Source organism: Pieris brassicae, chromosome 2, assembly GCF_905147105.1.
Source record: "Pieris brassicae chromosome 2, ilPieBrab1.1, whole genome shotgun sequence".
In the NCBI taxonomy this organism is placed as follows: domain Eukaryota; kingdom Metazoa; phylum Arthropoda; class Insecta; order Lepidoptera; family Pieridae; genus Pieris; species Pieris brassicae.
Window position 1 is genome coordinate 3,069,112 of NC_059666.1, and position 20,911 is coordinate 3,090,022.

Sequence of the window (20,911 nt, forward strand, 5' to 3'; positions counted from 1 at the left end):
AGTGCGAAAAGAGCAAAGAGTTCCGACAACTACACGTGCGGAACCGTCATTGCAACTTGTATCGACTGTCAACATTTGTCGGAACTCTTTGCAATGACAGGCGTTCAGCACTCGCAATGAAATATACTAAACTGATGTAGCCGGAGCGTATCTCGCGAGACGTAAACTTTTTAGTAAAAAATTTAGACTTGCAAAAAGTCCCTGGACTAAAATTAGAGGTTGGTTGTATCCGAGTGGAATGGAACATAGCACCTACGAGGAAATATCGATTAAAATACAATTAATAAATTAATTGACGAAATTCAAAGGCAAGTTGGCTCTTCTAAAGTGTTTTAAAAATCTTCTACACAGTCACTTCTTAACCATGTCCTGCTTAATCGTGACTTTTGTAATTTCTTATTATCTGTATTGCATACATGAATTCGTGAAATTAGTTTTTTAGTTTATAGTTTATTTTATTAATTTTTTTGTATTATTTTAGATTAAGCTTACAGTTGATTCTATATATTTTCTTTTTTTATATGATTTATGTACTTATTGCACTTTACCAATTATATTTTTTTTAGTTTTTCTAGATGGTTCACCAGTAATTGTTATAAATTTATACGATAAAATATCTACAATGTCTTAAATATCCTTAAAAAATAAATTATACCTGAATAATCTGCCATGGAGTATTCAGCAATGTGCGCTGTGCCCTTTTAATAAAACCTCCTAAGGTATTCGATGCACCGACTGTCTTTGGAAGTGTTGCCATATCATCTATTTTACCTGCAAATAAAATATAAGCTTCATTATATTAAAATATTATCACGTAATTTGAGGTAATACAATAAAAGTCAGTTATCATTCTTTAACCTTTAAAATGTTAAAGTACGCCATGTTTAATCGTTGACCGTTAAAGCGGATTCTGATGTGAAAAACAGCGCAACAACAATTTATAATTTTTAATCCCAACGGATATTGTACCAATTCTTAAAAAGGCCGACAACACACTTGCGACCCTTTTGGCATTGTGAGCATTTGGCGTTATAATGTAACATCAGATGAGCCTCCAGTCCGTTTTCCAATAATATAATATACTCGTCATGGTAATAGATCCTATGAATCATTTATATTTGTAATAAGTTTCATACAAAAGACACATCACCTTTTTTACTTCGATTATGTCGACCTCTTTGTTCTATTTGCCATTTCCATTTTTTCTTCTGGAAGACAATCCACGCAATACGTTCTTCCTGTGTACAATAGTTCTTCATTACTTGGTTACATCACTAATAAAAATATGTTAAAAATCTTCCAAATATAAACCTAGAATCGAGTGGGAAAGCAATGTTTATATACATACATGTATACAAGGAAAATAAAGTGTATATACTGTCGGTATAAAACTTCATTCTTACAGACCCACTCTTTTCTTCCTTTTTAATATATAATTAAAGTTATATTCGTACTATCAGAATTTATTTTTCATGACGTAGCAACATAACTTTTTTTTATAAATAAATAAACTAAATAATTAACCGCTATAGTGGATAGAGTTCAAACTCACAACTCAAAATAACTTTATTCATATAGGTAAACAAGGACATTCATATATGGAATCGTGCTTTCATCGGAAAATTATACGTATCTCACTGTATTACACCCCCCCTCTCCCTCCCCCCTCTTTTAATTAATCTCATTTGAAAGTAATCTTGAGGAACGATGGTGTACTGTTTCTCCAACCTAAATAATGATCCTCGATCATTGAATCATTGACTGGCCAGACCGAAGGCCCCAATCCCCACTAGAGCCCAGGCTAAGATCAAGAAGTTGTCCTTAGCGGCCGGAATAACTTTGTCTGCGCGACTCAGTATATGACGTCATCATAGTACTTAGGGATCGTTCAAGTATTACGTCACGCAATTTTTGGAGGTTCTGGACCCCCCCCCCCCCTCATAAAACGCACCGTAACGTTTTCTGTATCCAATAGTAAAACGTTTCGTGACCACCCCCCGTGACTCTTTACACCTAAAACTTACCATTATGTGGTGTAAAGTACTGGAAAGTCGAAAATAATATTAACAATAAAGCGTAATTCAATCCCCGCCCCGCATCGTAACGTTTTACAAGAGAAACCCCCCCCCCCCCCCAATTACTTACGTAATACTTGATCGCTTCCTGGCTCCTTACAAGGAAATAATAATTCAAATAAAATTTAGTAATTTGTATCCGCTTTAATTATTCCAAATAAAGTTACCTTTGTATTTCCAAACGGCGGTGGTGATCCTAACGCCTCTCGCCAAGAGGCAGCTTCCTTTACTGGAGATTCATCTCTCTTACGTTTCACTGTATGTACTATGGGACGTATTTCCTTATCAGTCGTTTCTTTGCCGATATCTTCCATGTCTATTATTGTATTCTGTAATAAGGTTACAATTTTTCATTATTTATGGTCCCGTTATGCAGCCTTGTAGAAACCGAGGCAGTCTCGCGTGGATATTGCTCACTCAGTATTTTATTCCAATTAATTAATACAAAGTATAGGCAAATAGAACATCTACCGCGCTACAGCTCACTCTTGGCCACAGATTCCTGTGCTTATCTGTGAATTTATTGCATCAGACTTTTCTACAGGCATTGGAATACAAAACCCAGCAACACATATTTTTATTTAATATTCAGGATTATAGTAAACTTACGTACGTGCGTACGTAAGCGGTTTATTAGACGATATTTTTTGACTGTATTAAATACAGGAGGATTTACATTTACCTCGGAATCGGTATGGCTTGTAGATGGCTCGTCACTTACAGCCATTTCTTTAGGCTTCACACTAAACATGTCCGTGATTTTCCTGGTTTTGAATTTATCGCTTTTCGCTAACATTTTCTTGTGCAGCCAATCGGGGTATTGAACTCGTGGTACAGGGTTGTCTAACTGTCAATAACAGTATGTTTATTTGATATTGTTCTCCGCTTAGAACCATATATGTATTATAATAAAAATAAAATCTCTTGGGTATATGTAGTGAAAATATTAGTACAAAAAATATTGTTTTAAGAAATGTTAGAAAAGAGGCAAGAGGCCTTTGGTCTAATTAAAAAAACAAATTTTATTAAAGTTCTTTATTTCAGCTAAGGGAGCGTTCAAGTAACAACGTAACGTACGTAACAAATTTTAGGGGGAGGGGGTCCTCTTGTAAAACGTTAAGATTCGGAGCGGGGATTGAATTACGCGTTATTGATAGCTTATTTTCGACTTTCCAGTACTTTACACCACATATAAGTTACGGTCCGTTTCAGGAGGGGGGGGGGGGGGGTGTCAAGAATCTCCAAAGATTGCGTGACGTAATACTTGAACGCTCCTAACGTCCGGTTCCTAAATATATAACCATTCGTAATTGCTACGTAAGTTGAATATTTTAAGAAATGCAAAAAGTGCAAATCTGGTGGAAGTTAATGGCAGCTTAATCTATTTATAAATTTATTTTATATATCTAATCTATTTACAATTCAGATCCTGTCCAGGTCAAAATTAAAAATTAATTTACATTGAATAATAGTAATCACTTTTTACCACAGCGTATAAACCATTAGAAAGGGACGAATGTTAGTTAGAATTAAATTTTACCGAAATCTAAATATACTTACACCTTGCATAGCAGCCGGTATAGTAATAATCTTTTGTATGGCCCCACTCAATCGCTCGATATAATATGACCAATCCAAAACATCTCTTATGTCAATGTCTTCAGAAATCGTATTGTCTTTAAGCCAACGTCGTAAATGGTGTCGTTTGACTGCTGCAGGAGATTGGAATATTGCTAGAGGTATCGCTCGTTCGGTAACTGGTGCACCATCTGGTTTACGCGATATTATGAATCTGTGTGGAAATTTTATTTAAAGTCATGAGAGTAAATGTTCTATTTGGACATGTATTTATCAATAAGGGATATATAACAGACACATCACAGATACAAGATATGTCAAAAATATGTACAAGGTTTATTTATAGTCCGTGCTTTATAACTATCAATAAATTAGAGATTTATGTGTTATTTGTTAAATTACATCTATTTATTATTGTAGTTTCTATGTATTCTTGTGTTCGTTTTTGTATTGTGTAACAAATAATTATAAATAATTGCTGTATTTTCATCTAGTATATATGTCGCAGTAAAGTAGTTAAAATCAGAGAGTTAATTGAATATCTAGACAGTTAATTAAAAATCGATACTCAGATTTTTAACTAACAATATTCAAGTGAATGAACGAAACGTTTAACGAGTTTCCTAAACGTTCCTAAGCTTCAAGACTAACCTAACCTAACAATTTACAATAAAGCAAAACACGGATATTCCAAGCTCTCAGCACATTGTTAATCAACACGCTGGCTTTCGGTCAAAAAGATAGTTCGTTTTCGACGCTGCTATATTTCAATCAAAATGCTAGCGGCTTGATTGAATATCGACATTTAATTAACTGTCTAGAGATTCAATTAACTCTCTGATTCAACTACTTTACTGCGACATACACATATCATTAAAAATAACAGTAGCTTCAATAATTGTAATAATAACAAAATTAGCGTAGCAAGCACAAGGTTTCATAAAACGAGTAATTCTTTCCAACTGTATACGTTTTTTTCTATAAAATCCCTAGTGAGATTTAATGTTGTCAAAGAATAAATTGAAATCGTACATTAAAGTAGAACTGCTTGCTAAGGCCTATTATAATATAAATTAATATTTAAACGATCCTAGTGCTTGGATACGAATTGGTCCAGTATAGAGATAACAAGACTGAATCTCGGCGGCATTTCGTTTTAATGTGAAGTCGGAACAAACCGTGATCCATATGTTCAGTAACCCTGAGTTACTGCGACTATATACAAAAATATATTATGTAAAATGAAACGGACAATCAATAATCTTTGGTCACCATTACATGAATATGATTCTTTATTATTCGTCTTCATTAACTCACCTACAAGCCAAGCCAGCATCTTTAACCATCTGATCTCCAAGAAACTCAGCTAGCCTCTTCGCAGTTGAGATAGAAGTTGATTTCTGCCCTCCGTAGTCCTCTAATTTCTTTGACATAGATCGATTTTCCGATATAAGTTCGAACAATTCCGAATCCGGCATATTACACCCTTTGCTGTATAACACGTCAAGCCAGTAATCAGCCACTTTAGCGACTGCGCTGTAACATGACTTTAAGTCGTTGCCTTTTAAGAATGCCTCGAACACTGACGATTGGAATATTTTTATTAATTGCAGCTCACCTCGACGTTTTACTTCAAAACCTGAAAAAATATTAAGTTCAGATTACTTGATTTTAAGCGATGGCTCATGGGCCGACAGGACAGAGCTCGCGAGTGCGTTGCCAGCCTTTAAAGATTCGATTCGCTCTTGGTGGTGATGGTGCGATCTTTCTTTCTGTTTGATTTTTGTTTAACTCACTTGTTTAGTTATTACGATTTAATATCAACATTCGCCAGATATTGGGTTTTTAAAGTATGCAATTGCATAAATTATTTCAGTCCCTACACTGTTTTGCGTTGTTAGATTAAGTATTAAGATATAGGAAAGAGCGTTCATCCCTAACCCAGGTTCTCGAAGTTAAAAGGCATGTACTAAAGTATAGATTTAAGACTATTTACTTAATATAGATTTTTTTTTATTTATGATTTTGAATTGAATAGCCAGTTACTGTCTTTTGTTAACATGGCTTTTACACATTAAGAAAACACTTTTTTAAACGGATTGAAGCTATGTATTATTACTATAAAATTATTATTATTTACATAATTTTACATTTAAAATTTTCCGACGTTTCGCGTGCTTTACAGCGTGCATGGTCACGGTGACTGAAGACAAAAGGTGTTGAATGTCAAAAGTATCACAGCTGTAGAAAAAGTTGTGTTATCTGTATTTATTTCCCCGGAGTTGGTATCGATTAAATATATGTTAATAATAATGATACATAGCTTCAATCCGTTTAAAAAGTGTTTTCTTAGCCAGTTACTGCTACATTAATAGTTATGTGTGTTTTAACGTTATTAACGCATTCTATAGCTGATCACGACTACAGTAGAGCGTTTGAAACGTCAAATTAAATTGATAAATTCACATTAAAGTCCATAAAAACTTATCCAAATACCACAAACGAAATTAACTCATCTAACATCTAATTTCAATATTCTAATTTGTATCTCTAGAGCGCTGTCAATATTGGCAAACTTCAAACAGAAAAAATCTTACACACCTCTTAAAACTAGATTCAAATTTGATTGACAATCTAGCTAAAACGCTAAAAGTAGCCTGTGTTAAGTATGCTTTTATCATTTTATTACCTTTCAATTCCGCCAAAGAACCATCAAAATTGAAAACAGCATATCGTTTTTTAAGCCTTTTCCCCTCTTCTTTCGAAGCTGGCAACACCATCGCCAAATACGGACCATCTACTTCGAAGAAAATTGAATTTTCCGCGCGCTTTTCATACTTTTTCTCAGCTGGATCCATTAATTCGTAATATTGGTCGTTGGTGAAGTGGTCCTATAAAAAAGTATTTTTCCTTATATTGAGTTAAAAGCACTTTAAAATTATTTATTATATATACATGTCGCTGTAAAATAGGTAAATCAGAGAGTTAATTGAATCTCTAGGCAGTTAATTAAATGTCGATATTAAATCAAGTCGCTAAAGTTCCGTCAGACAAGTGAGTGAACGAATCGATTTTTAATTAACTGTCTAGAGATTCAATTAACTCTCTGATTTAACTACTTTACTGCGACATACATATAGTAACTAAAATTATATACAATGTGAGGGCCGTTTTTATGTAAATACAAATTATTTAGTATATTTGACAAAGAAACATAAAAATGTATCTGTTACGTTTTCGTGATCATTTGTCTAAGGCATGCCGGTTTCATCACGATATTTTTCTTCAATATACGAATGTAAAAGGCGCACATACATAGAAAGTCGATAGCACAGCCGGAGATTGAACCTACGACTTCAGAGATACGGGTCGCGCACTACTAGGTCACTTCATCGCTCTCTCTAATGACTATATTAAGGTTATTGGCCAGGAAGGACGGCATTCGATACCCAACAATTGACTTTTTGCTTACAAAAGTTATCGATGAAACACACTCAAGACTGTCTCCCTTATATAAATACATTTGAAAAACAAGTGAAAATCGCGATCCCTAAAATAAGACTTGGCTTAAAGGGTCTCGTTACCAGCCATGTGTCCCCTCACGGGGCAAGGGGGTTAAGGAACTAGTTATAAAACTTGGTTTCCTTACCTTAACCATGGCATTTAAAACCGCATTAGGGTATGATATGTTGATTTTCTTCTTCTTTTGATGAGTGGTACGTACAGTTACATTTTCCGGAAATGATGAAGGCAGAATACACCAGATACCTGGAAAGATATATAATATTAATTTAGTATTTGTAAAAAATATTAATGTTTGAAATTGATTTTAAATAACGCATATAACAAAAAAACGTTTCAACAAATTCCGGTTGTCGATCAATAATGAATTAAAGTTAGCATTAACAATGTTTTTATTGGACCGACTGTCCGAATGTATGGATACGAAAGGTTTAACACTGAACAAGCTACTAAAGGGCATACAGAGATGAGTTTAAAGAAAATAATGTTCAACATTAGGTTAGGTTAAGAGGCATCTTTCTGGGATTTGCTGTAAAAGTCATAAAAAAGTGGTTAATAGAAATACATAGTACTGTTTAATCATCCAGGTTTCGCAATACCATACGTAAGCTATTAAATACCTCCGAGGACTACATAGTCGGGAAATTACCTAGGAATATATATTTAAAAAAAATATTAGGAAAATACTTTTTAAACGGATTGAAGCTATATATTATTGTTAAAAACTTATTAATATTTACATAATTTTAATTTTTTCCGAGGTTTCGCTTTACAGCGTGCGTGGTCACGGTGACTCACCGGTTAAAAAGTGTTTTCTTAATGTGTAGAAGCTATTTTAACAAAAGACAATACTATTTTTTTGTCGTCAGAAATAATTATAAGTTTTTAATAATAATACATAGCTTCAATCCGTACAAAAAGTGTTTTTCTTAAAACAAAAATGTTTTTATTGAATAAGTCTAAAGACGACTTAATACCTAATAAAATATCAACTTAAATAAAAAGTTTTAATCTTTTTATAATAACAATTAAAAAAAAGTCAAGATACGAAAGAGGTGGTGAAGCGCTACTGGTTCCTTTAACTAATATTGATATTTGTCTAAGAAAAATTAAAATATAATATCGTATATTACGATCGTATCAACTAACTATTCTATTGTTGTTTTAAACTATAGCGAATAATTTTTTTTTGACCAATGATAGCCGAGAAAACCTTGATTTTTGACAGTACAGGAACGTTGTCATTCATAGACTTTGTACCGAGTTGGGTCATAGATATTCTAATTTTTCTCAAGCGCAATCAAATATAAACTTCATAAAAAAATGATTTGACAAGTCTTGAAGCAAGATTTAAATTTGATTCTAGAATAACGGACCTAATTATCGGTGCTTTGAACCCGCTGCTAATTATAATTTTGTTGTAGTGTAACGAAGTGTAAATAAATAAATAAAATAAATAAATATAATTTGTCTTAAAGTATAAATTATAATTGTACGATTATAATTTATACAAATAGACGACATTAGATGAAAGAGAGAAAATTATCAAATAAACAGTTATATTCTAACATAAAATACAAATATAAGGAGAAGAGAAGAATTACAGTATCAGAGCTATGATTGCTCTGAACTAATAATTATAGTTACATAAATCATTAATATTTGTTTTTCTAAGTATATACCAACGCATCCAACAACATCTGAAAACTGAGAAATATCCCTTGAATCCTGGAGAACCTGCACGGTCACACAGCTCTTTACCAAAACATAAACAGGTACTAAGAAGTTATGTTTTGTATGTAATACGAGGCAAACGGGCAAGAGGCTCACCCAATCTTAAGCGATATTACCGCCCATGGACACTCACATTGCCAGAAGGCTCTCAAGTGCGTTACCGGCCTTTCAAGAACTGGTACGCTCTTTTCTTGAAGGCCCCTAAGTCAAGAAAATCACTTTTTGAACGGATTGAAGCTATGTATTATTATTAAAAACTTATAATTATTTACATAATTCTAAATTTCGTTTCGCGTGCTTTTCAGCGTGCGTGGTCACGGTGGCACGCGAAACGTCGGAAAAAAAATGTAAAATTAATTAATTAAATCTAATACATAGCTTTAATCCGTTCAAAAAGTGTTTTTCTTAATGTGTAAAAGCTATTTTAACAAGAGACAATACTATGGGCCCTAAGTCGTTCAGTTCCACATGGCAGTGGTGCGGTGTAGTTACCTTAACACAACGCTCAGTTGTAGAACGACGGACGTCGAGGTGTTACGGAGGCTTCTATGTATTCTGCCTTGACGTCCGATAATGAAACTCAGCTGTAGAATATTATGTGGTCTAATACAGGAACATTAAACCATATTAAGGTTATATTGTTAATTATTACCATCTGTATCCAGTTCCAAAGGTCGACCGACTTGCTCAATGATTTCTCTCGCTTTCATGATAATGTTAGCGCCCGTATAACAAACAATGCCCGCCATTTCCATACTGTGCCAGCGAGCGCTTGAAAGTAATAAAATAAACATTATAATAGGCTATTTGATAAGATTTTAAAAACCAATTTACAGTGTATACTCTATATAACAATACTGAACGAACTGTGCATTTTATGGCGTTATAGAGTTATCGTTTAATGGAGAAAAGAAAAACGTATATATAATACATAACTCCTACTTATTAGTCAACAACAGTGTACACGTGCAAGCAATCCCAATTTGTCAACAAAATATCGAATTTATTCAAAAGTTCGTATGCATGATGCCGAAGGTCGAGTTTATTGCGGGCTTATAATGAAGCGACAAAAGAACGTGCACAACTGCGCAACTTTTTAATTTTAGCAACTTAAAAAGTACTGTTGTCGTTATTGGCAGTGGGTGTAATGCTATGTAGAGTGTTACATTGTATGGAAGAAAAGCTACAACCAAAGCCAATTGATTTCAACGCTTTAGGGACTTCGTCGTTAAATCGAAGGACGTTAAATAAATATATATATATTGGCTTACTATATTCAAAACATACCTCTTTTGACTAAGGTATACAATTATTGTTTTAATATATTGTTACGAAGACGGGTCGACTGCAATGTTTCTAGTTTTTTCCACTAGTTAGAGAACTTTTCAGCAGGCTGTAATTTGATTTCTGACCGTTTCAGGGTCAATCACATATTAGAAAATTGTAATTTCCATAATGTTACCCTAGTTTTCAGGAAGCTGAAACCTTTTTTCAGTCGGTTTCAGAACATGTGTAGTAGAGAATATACTAGACCGCACTTTCTAGGTGTGAGACAAGGACGAAATGATACGAGAGAGAGAGAGAGATGAGAACTTTTTCGAAACTAGACTGAGAACTCTAGAACGCCGTACGACAAGGACGGAGCAACGTGCGAAAGAGACAAAGAGTGCGGACGTTCTAGAATTGTGCAATCGCTACTCAGTAGCAAGCCCGCCTAGAAAGTTCTCGAATATTGTTTGAATTATTCCCAGGGATATATAAGCGAGCCGAAACGCGACTAGTCGCCTTTAGTTTGGAATGCGATAACACGAGAGAAACACCGGAGCGATAAAGTGATTACAAGTGATAAAGTACTGTGTGAAGTGTGCATAAGTGAAGTAATTAGTGACTGTGTTTTTGTGTGTTATTAGTGCATCTCTGCAATTAATTTGTGCCCATAAATTCCTCATTGATTTATCAAGAAATAAACCCTTGAATAAATCCACGGCATTTTCTATCCGATCCCCTAGCTCGTAACAATATTTTATGCATTATTTAGATGTTTGTGTCTGTGTATGTGTCTTTACAAATTACTTACAATAACAATTTAGTTACATACTGTCAAATATATCAAATAACTTAAATTATATATTTTTTTACTTTAGGTAGTAATTTTAATTCACACCTATACAATTATAAATAAATGAACTGTTATTATTTTGACATTATGACAATTTACACTACATTTGCATGCCTATTTTTATATGGCTGATTGTGCGGTTTTTTTTATAATTAAATATGAATGCACCACTTTACAAATAAACGATTTATTATTGTAATAAAAAGGGATATTTTACACAAAAAAACGTTTGTCTCTTGACAGTTAGTAACCCTTTATTTAGGCGTCAATTATAGGAATACTCACCCTCGCCTCATAACATATCCATAGAAAGAGTTCAATATACACTTGTGGGCTAATTGGAGCGAGTCGTATAAAACTTCGCGACTCTTAGCCGACTTTACTTCCGCCGCGTCTCCGCTCGCCACCGCCGCAGCGACTAGCGCTTTGGCCTGTTTGTTTAAAGCTTTGTATTCGTAACGACGGTCTCTGAAAAAAAAAACAAATTTATGTAAATAACTCCCGAACCCGGACTTATAAAACGTAAATTTTATTTGTTATGATAACGATGTACTTGCATCCAAAATAGTGAGCATGTTTATCATGGTTACAACATTCATTAATCCAATTTTTTTTTTGTTAAATGACTCTCCATTGAAGCTTATCATTTATCAGTGAATTTGCTTATCATGCCGAGCCGCGTACAAATTATATTAAGAGAGTTCTATTAAGCATGAGATACTGAGCGACAGCACTAATGGGGGCTGCACAAAAACATTTACGCAAAAGTAAAACATTTTTTTTTAAATTTAGATTTAATATAAATATTACGAACAAATTACTTCTTAGCATTGTCTTCTGTTAACATAGCTTTTACACATTTAAAAAAAAAACTTTTTTATCGGATTGAAGCTTCAGTCACCGTGACCACGCACGCTGTAAAGCACGCGAAACGTCGGATAAATTTAAATTTATGTTATTTTTATAAGTTTATAATAAAACATTAGCTTTAATCCGTTTTAAAAATGGTTTTCTTTCAAAAAATTACATATTGAATTGATAACCTCTAATTTTGCGTTATTAAAAGACGTTTTAAAATTAATATTTACCTAAAGGCTCTCACAGTGTCAACGTAGAATGAATTTTCCTTCTGACATATGGTTGTTGTGCGCACTTCCATGCGCGTGACCTTGCTCTTCTTGTACGCCACTTTACAGTAATCCGCTAGACGTCTCTTCTCATAGGCAGCCTAATTTTTTTATAAATATATTAGGTAACGAAAATTTAAAGAAGCACTCTATGCAGCACCCAATGTAATTATTCATGATGGATGATTATGTTGAATCTCTGATCTAAGAGGTTTAAGATCGTAACCGCGTGTCTATGGTTTCTATTGAACATTTCATTTTTATAGAAAAAACCCGTATCACACGATTAGGCTTCAGATTTCTGTATCTGTTTCGTGATATATTTTTTTAAAGCCAAGTAAGTGCCGGCTTATCGAGTCGGGTTTTTGTCTATGTTTTCCTTCACCGTACGAGCGACTGCTAAAGGCACAAATAGAAAGTCTATTGGTCCACCCCAGTGTTGAGGTTTTTTTTCCACAGATTAATTTAAAAATTAAAAAAAAAAACTATAATTTTATGAATCCTTGGTCCGTATTTACTACATGGTATCCCTACATTAGACCACATAAGTTCCTATATACCTGTTCCTCTTTTGGCAATGAGTGAAATGCTCGTGGAGGTCCCCCAGGATTTTGTCTACGTTTATCTTCACCGTACGAGCGACTGCTAAAGGCACAAATAGAAAGTCTATTGGTCCACCCCAGTGTTGAGGTTTTTTTTCCACAGATTAATTTAAAAATTAAAAAAAAATTATAATTTTATGAATCCTTGGTCCGTATTTACAACATGGTATCCCTACATTAGACCACATAAGTTACTATATACCTGTTCCTCTTTTGGCAATGAGTGAAACGCTCGTGGAGGTCCCCCAGGATTCAAGGGTGGAAATTTCTCAGTCTCCAGCTGTTGTTGGATGCGCTGGTACTCACTTCTCGTGGCCGGCACTGCAAACAAAAAAATATAAATGTCATATCACTATATTTATTTGTTGAGGGTTTTAAAGGGGCTAGACTTTTAATAAAATACATCATCATTGCCGACTATGTCCCGGATATGCAAACAAACATTTTAATGCGTGCTGGCTGAAAAATGTATATCTCAGCAACAATTTTGCAAAAGTACAGATACCGGAAAACTTCTTGAGCATTCAACACGGGAGTGGTACACAAACTTCAAATGATTTACCAATCACGCGATCGACACGTTACTCTAACCCCCCCCCCTTCGGTGTGATAGCTAAAATATGCGTCTGCGCAGGCAAGGACATTTGTTCAAGATGTTTGCCGGTACTTGTATATGGCTCATTATTTTATCTTTACACGGTCTACATGCATGGCTTTGCTAGTTCTACTCGAACGAATCGTAATAAACTTCACGTAGCATGAAAAAGGGACGCACTTAGGCCGTAAAGTGAGACAGCAATAATATGGCTGAGAAATATTGCAGATTGCAAAGCGATCGTTCCGGACATACGGCTGGGACCATAAACATTCATCGAATATTAAAAAAATGTTTGGCAATATATCCTGGACATACTAAAAATATTTCCACAATCTTGCAGCTATACATTTTCGTGAAAAAATGGTTTTAGTAAAGGGTAAAAATTATTTTTGTATTTTATGTTAGAATGTAACTGTTTATATGGTTAAATTCGTGCATTTGATAGATTTATATATATGTTGGCTATAGAGAAGATAAAATAAATCTATCAAAAATAGAAAATAAATCTATCAAATGCTAACTGCACTGCACTAGCGGTTTAACAGCCACTTACAATATTCTCCCCTCCACATCCAGTCCATATGCCTTTGGCAGTCAGCTCCAGGCCGATTATAGTCACACACTGCACAGACGCTTGGGCAGACCATGGCGGACGGCTGCAATCTTTACAAAAAAATACCTATACTTTTCAATATGAAATTCGTGATTTTTTTATACACACATTATATTCTTTCAGAATATTTTTACACAATCAGTCTGTAAAAAAAGGTATAATCTACCTGATCTTAAATTTAAATAAATAATTGAGAAATAAACACATTGGACGTGGAATATGAATAGGACACACTTTTTAAACAATATCTGTGAGAAGAATTAATTAAAATATACTACATATATATATATATATATATATATATTTTAAGGCAAGTTTTTTTATAGAGCTTACGGGAGGAGGCTTATATAATGTTAAGTGACACTATCAATTCCAGAAGACTTAAATAAATATAAATACTTCAGGGGGTGGGGTTGTTCCACATACTTGTGGGGCGTGGCCAGAACTGCCTTAAAGTAAAGAGCACACTTAAAAACATACCTATTCGTCAAAATAATGTTCGGGTACATAGCACCAACATCCAAATGGTATATCAATGGATTTTCATCCCTTCTGGGATGGTCACGCATATGCTGCAATTTAGCCTTAATTTCCCCACAGACCTCATCGAAATTATCAACCAGTTCCAAAGGAATTCCCTCCTCAACTTCTATAGCGTGTTTCATTGTTTTCTCAATATTCTCTATTAGTTTATCCACCGCTGATGGTACTATACGAAATTTGCATTTTATATCGGCTCTGAATACTCCTGAAATTATTAATTTGTTCACGTTACGAAACATTTGTATTGTTACGAGCTAGGGGATCGGATAGAAAATGCCGTGAATTTATTCAAGGGTTTATTTCTTGAAAAATCAATGAGGAATTTATGGGCACAAATTAATTGCAGAGATGCACTAATAACACACAAAAACACAGTCACTAATTACTTCACTTATGCACTCTTCACACTGTACTTTATCACTTGTAATCACTTTATTCGCACTTTATCGCTTCGGTGTTCTTCTCGTGTTATCGCATTCAAAAGTAAAGGCGACTAGTCGCGTTTCGGCTCGCTTATATATCCCTGGGAATAATTCTAAACAATATTCGAGAACTTTCTAGGCGGGCTTGCTACTGAGTAGCGATTGCACAATTCTAGAACGTCCGCACTCTTTGTCTCTTTCGCACGTTGCTCCGTCCTTGTCGTACGGCGTTCTAGAGTGCTCAGTCTAGTTTCGAGAAAGTTCTGATCTTCTCTCTCGTATCATTTCGTCCTTGTCTCACACCTAGAAAGTTCGGTGTAGAATATTCCTTCATCAAAGGGGTATATCTAGGCCTGAAAACGCCTGAAAACGGGTCTCCTGAAAACTGCACCAATCGACTACACATGTTCTGAAACTGACTGAAAAAAGGTTTCAGCTTCCTGAAAAATAGGGTAACATTATGGAAATTACAATTTTCTAATATGTGATTAACCCTCTCCTGAAACGGTCAGAAATCATATTACAGCCTGCTGAAAAGTTCTCTAACTAGTAGAAAAATCTAGAAACATTGCAGTCGACCCGTCTTCGTAACAGTATTAACATTCGAATCTCAGTACTATAACTTCAAATAGCATCGCGTTCCCTACTTTATTTCTAAATCTCTGCACCACGTCATCCTAAGTATGGAAGCTGTGATTTAAAATTCTAAGTTGTGACGAAATCTCAGTAATGATAATGGAAGTGGAGACTGTAGGCTATATAATGAGATCTCTATCTACAGTTAACGTTGCTTTGAGGACATGCTAGGCTGATCCTTTTATGACAGTTTTCATGTCTTCAAGCGTAAAATGCTGCAGCCATTGTTTCGTCACTAATAGCAATTTCAAAGAAGAAATATGTTTTTGAATTTAATATTTGTATTGTAATGTTTCCCTTTAAATGTTGTGCACATTGATGCGTTGTCATTGATGCACGTGCATGTATTGTTCACTGTGAGTGTCTGTATTTTTTTTAAATATATATACCACTGTATCATAAATAAAACAGAAATCATGTCTGTCAAACCAATCTCTCATATGAATGCATTTATTTTCAATAGTGGTTATGACCATTATAATAACATTATACTAAATCATTAAAAAAAAGTGTAGTTTATATTTAAGAATAATGCAATTTATTTAACTGCATTTTTTAATTTAATTTACATTCAGTAAGTACAGAGTTACGTGTCGACACAAATTTAAAAAGTGAGGGTAGCCCTAATTGTATAGTGAGGGTAGGACTTGCAGGTAGGCACTTGTGGAGCTTGTAAGTTCAAAATAGGAAAAGTTTTTATCACAATAAGTATAAAAAATTAAGTTAACCCAATGTGGGTTTTTGTGGTAACATTTTGAACAAAAAATATTACCAAAATAATACAATTCACAATTTAGTCTTACCGGACTCCAAGGCTTCGACATGCCCGCCTACGTATGTTTCAGTTTCCAACACATGGCCATCGGCTGTCAGCTTATTTAATTCCTCAACTTGTTTATTCGGAAACACTATATTCGCATGGAAAGCCTGCACCATGAGTAATGCCTCGCAAAGCGTACCTGACCCTTTGCGTAGTACCTTTAAAAACAAAGGTTCAATATTAAGTTTATTATTAAGAAATTTGTGTAACGAGATATCTGCTTTTATTTCAAAATACGAGAAATGTATTTTTTTATAGCAATTAGTGACAGACGATACATAGACTAAAGATGGATGCATAGAGAGCAATGTCAGCGTAAGACTGTCATCACTGTGGTCGCAGGTTCCAGCACCAGCTGTGCACCAATGGACTTTCTGTATATGTGGGCAACACTAGCTCGTTCTGTGAGGTAAAACATCGTGAGGCAGGCCTTAGACCCAAAAAGCCTACGGCGTGTATCAGGCACAGAAGGCTGACCACCTACTTAATTATTAATAGAAACAAAGAATCACGAAACATACAAAAACCAGATGCTAAGATTAAGGGATCAAGCGCCACTAGTTCTGTATAAATTCAGACTATAATTTACTATTTTTAGAGGCTAATGGTCCATGGGCACTCTCAATGCCAGAGGACTGGCGAGGGCGTTGCCAGCCTTTTAAGAATTGGCGCGCTCTTTTCTGAAAGGACCTTAAGTCGAATTGGTTCGAAAATATTTCGATGGACATTAGACATACTGCCTTAAAAGAAGTTTCTTCAGTAAACGCAATCAGTATTTATTATAATATACAAGCTTCTATTATTCTGTAACATATTGTTTGTATGTGTTTCTTACCTCATCTGGCTCCAAGGGGATAATTGTACATAACGCAAATATGAATGGATGAACATACTTCATGTAGAGGTAGTAGGTCGCTACTGCGTCAGACACAGAATAGTTTGATAGTACCTTAAAATATATAAAAAACATATGGGAAAAAGAATGTTGCGCTTCTTTCAACATAAGGGATTCTTAACCAGCCTAACCCGAAGCAGCAATTTACGAAGATCGGAATAACTTTGTTAGCGAGCATGACGTCACCATATTTGTAGATTTTAGCTACATACATTATCTCATATTTATGTAGACCCGAAAATGAGGAAAACATCAAATCCGCCCTGAAGCAGTGTCGAACATTCAACGCATACCAGAGAAATAAGCTCCATTTTTTGATATATATATATATACCTAATATATCTCGTAGAAGTTTTTTAATGTTTTTGTGCCCATTATTTATTAAGTTTATAGCCTCAATGCAATTAAACATGAAAGTTAGCGTGTTCAAACTCTAGCTTTATATTATTGGTACGGATTAACGTTTTCTAATAAAATATTTGCTATATAAATTAAATAATTACAAAGTGTTATCCGGGCAATATGAGTGCAGTAAAAATTTCATGTTCCAAATACTTTCTTCAAGGACTTAAATTATTTAAAAAGACGGACACACAATTACATTAACGTTCAGATAAACAGGAAACCGATTGGTAGCGATTATATATATAAATATATAAGTAATAGAAAGCCAATCGTTAAAGCAATGAATTTAAATTCTTTAAATCCTTGTAACTAGGCGAATGTTTCTGCACCAGCAGTGAACAATAAAGAAACTTGTCAAATAGGTGCCCCAAGCTGGAACTAAATATGAACTCCACATGACGAAGATGCACACCAATGCACACGGTAAGATATTTTATAAATTCCTGTCAAATATTTTAATGGACTTTATTGGATGAATATTGTACCTGTGGTTGTTCAGCCGCCATTCTGCACATATCTTCAGGGTCGAGCTCGACTGGATCATATCGGAGTTTAGCTTTAGCGACAGCCTTTAAACCTTGAGATCCCACTGGCAAGTATGAGTCTCTTTTTACCCAACTAAACGTTAAATATAAGAAACTAGTTAATACAACCGATCTGTGCAGATTAACGCGCATCGCATATAATCTAGAATGCCTTTGACAATATTTCGAGTGGGATTTTCTTAAGATATTTAACTGTAATAATCTATAATTTGTAAAAAAAATATATAAATTATAGAACATAACATCAAAAGATTTTTGAAGTGAAACTTCTTTAAGCGCCTGAGGGTAATTTTTTTACGAAACGTCACGTCAATGATGTGCAGCGTTTTTGTCGAAGAAGAGGGAGAGAGTGAGAAAGGGAGATCGAGAAAAAATAAACGCGATTGGTTGATTTATTCGTTTAGTAGTTACATATTAGAACTTTAGATGGCAATTCTGTCGCATAACGTCTTGTGCAGTAAACGTAGATTTTTATTATTTATATTATCATTAGCTCGTATACAGTGTGTAAACAGTGTAAATATAGATATTCAAATACATAGAGTGATCATCTTTTAGGTCTTTTGCCTTAGTAATAATTAATTTACAAAGAATTTTCACTTCTGACATGTGTACTTTGTACGCACACACTTTTCTTTATTATTATAACAGATATATTGGTATAACAATAGTATGCCTCAAATCCTAAACCACTTAAGTAATTTAGTTCAGTAAAGAAGGAACTTCCATTTTAAAAACGAAAATTTATATAAACTATACAAACAACTAAAAGTATTAAACAATTTAAAAAAAATATCTTAAGTGTATAATTCAAGTATATAGACATACCATAAACAATCCATATGCATAGCAGGTCTGCAGGCATATGTGCCATCTCTGGCCGTAACTTTGCTAAAACCAATCTCTTGCTTCATATCTAGACCAAGGATCGCAGCTCTGGCCTCCACAAATGGCCAATCGAAAAAGTCACCTATTTAACAATAAAGCATAAATTTATATGACAAAAGTTTTTAAGACAGTCTAGTACTTTCATATATTTTTGGAGTTTGCTCCTTAAGAGCATATAATATTATTAATATTTGAGTAATATTAATAATATTATTAATAAGGCCCGGTACGGAAATTTTATGAGGAGTAAAATCAAGTGTAACACGAAAAGTTGAGGCGTTACGTAGAAAGAGACACACATATATATCTGTAGGATTGAACGTGTAAAAGAATGATTCCATCTCATTCTCTCTCTAAAATTGGATTTGTAAAAATTGAACACAATTATTATTGTTATTATTATTATTTATATTGTTTTGTAACATACTTTATGTAATATGCTTTATTGAAGTAATATAAATAATCCGAATAATTACAGTTATATGTTTGTTTCTCTTATCATTTTAGCAGATGCGTTCATTTACCCTTTTTTATATTATATATATCATAATTATCGTTCATATGGAGTAAACTCCAATCGTGCGTCGTAGCTGACACACACACACATTTTTTGTTTATTAAGTTGTATACTCAAAAAGTTCAATTTTATAAAAACAAAACAATAAATGCTTATCTATTACATTTACCTAAGTCCATGTCTCGAATACTTCTTAGCAATTGTTTTTGTTAATGTTTTTTTCTGATTACATATAAAAATTATAGTATACAATTTTTTTTTTTAAATTCAAATAACATTCCAGTAGTCCGGTCAATATAGATGTAAACGGTAAGTTTTATCAAAAAAAGTTCTCTACGAAAATTCTCGTTATGATTTTTTTCCTAAGAGTTACCATTCCTGAGATATTTTTTTTGAGAATTTTAAGATCAACATTTCCAAAAAACACTTTTTGATAAAACTTACCGTTTTCGAAAAAAAATCGAAAACCTCAAATTTTGACCTTTGACTCCGAATAACTTTTTACAACTTTATTTGTAATACTTTCCACCAATTTTTGGCTCTCCGGGTTTTTTTGTTATTTGACCACTATTTTTATGTCTAAATTGACTGGACTACAGGGAGTAAAACAATCTTACCATTGTATGTCACAAAAATATGAGGCTTGACATCCATGATGTGGTCAAAAAACTTTTGTATTAGTCCCAATTCATTTACTTCATTAAAAATTATAAATTGCCTAAAAAAAAATTTTTTTATACAAAATTAATATGTCTCAAAGCTTTAATACATAACAAAACATAATTTTTTACAACTTATTTAAGACAACACAGCCGAATTACTGATCTTAGTTAATGCTGTTTCCTCAAATAAAAAAAAATATAATAAGTAAAAGAGAAATAGTTTCAAAATATCTACACATAATAATATATAAATAAAAAAGTACATATATTTTACTCTTACCCCTCAAACTCAGGTTTAGGTGTGTATTCAAAATCCTCTACATCAGTTGATATAATTTCCCTATTAGTAATTAAATAACCCTGTCCATCAATCATATAGGAAATCATCATAATTTGATCAGTCTGTGAATCGGGGAATTTCAGTGGCAGTTTGGTGGTCTCTATATCAAATGCTAACACTATCGGATCTGGTCTTTCGAGGATGTCGTCTCTTTTTGTAAATATAGGAGTCTCTATTCCTCTGGGCTTGACTGTATACCACGTACCACAAAATATTTGCATGTCAATTGACACTCGGACATGGTATGGCACATCATGTTCTCTGTGAAAT

The 20,911-nt window shown here is 33.8% G+C and overlaps 1 protein-coding gene across 1 annotated transcript in view; it reads right to left on the reverse strand.

Annotated features, from left to right (window-relative positions):
- Nucleotides 1-20,911, reverse strand: part of LOC123718092 (DNA polymerase epsilon catalytic subunit 1) — a 45,167-nt gene that overhangs the window by 22,416 nt on the left and 1,840 nt on the right. Inside the window, exons 5-24 of the mRNA XM_045674478.1 lie at nucleotides 20,582-20,902; nucleotides 20,257-20,357; nucleotides 19,063-19,204; nucleotides 18,175-18,307; nucleotides 17,225-17,338; nucleotides 16,373-16,547; nucleotides 14,449-14,716; nucleotides 13,909-14,018; nucleotides 12,960-13,078; nucleotides 12,117-12,256; nucleotides 11,314-11,496; nucleotides 9,562-9,680; nucleotides 7,303-7,421; nucleotides 6,343-6,544; nucleotides 4,971-5,292; nucleotides 3,636-3,867; nucleotides 2,758-2,922; nucleotides 2,243-2,404; nucleotides 1,151-1,238; nucleotides 656-771 (exon numbers count right to left, since the gene is read on the reverse strand). Of these exons, the coding sequence (XP_045530434.1) occupies nucleotides 656-771; nucleotides 1,151-1,238; nucleotides 2,243-2,404; nucleotides 2,758-2,922; nucleotides 3,636-3,867; nucleotides 4,971-5,292; nucleotides 6,343-6,544; nucleotides 7,303-7,421; nucleotides 9,562-9,680; nucleotides 11,314-11,496; nucleotides 12,117-12,256; nucleotides 12,960-13,078; nucleotides 13,909-14,018; nucleotides 14,449-14,716; nucleotides 16,373-16,547; nucleotides 17,225-17,338; nucleotides 18,175-18,307; nucleotides 19,063-19,204; nucleotides 20,257-20,357; nucleotides 20,582-20,902 (3,331 nt within the window). The remainder of the gene's footprint in view (nucleotides 1-655; nucleotides 772-1,150; nucleotides 1,239-2,242; nucleotides 2,405-2,757; nucleotides 2,923-3,635; nucleotides 3,868-4,970; nucleotides 5,293-6,342; nucleotides 6,545-7,302; nucleotides 7,422-9,561; nucleotides 9,681-11,313; nucleotides 11,497-12,116; nucleotides 12,257-12,959; nucleotides 13,079-13,908; nucleotides 14,019-14,448; nucleotides 14,717-16,372; nucleotides 16,548-17,224; nucleotides 17,339-18,174; nucleotides 18,308-19,062; nucleotides 19,205-20,256; nucleotides 20,358-20,581; nucleotides 20,903-20,911) is intronic.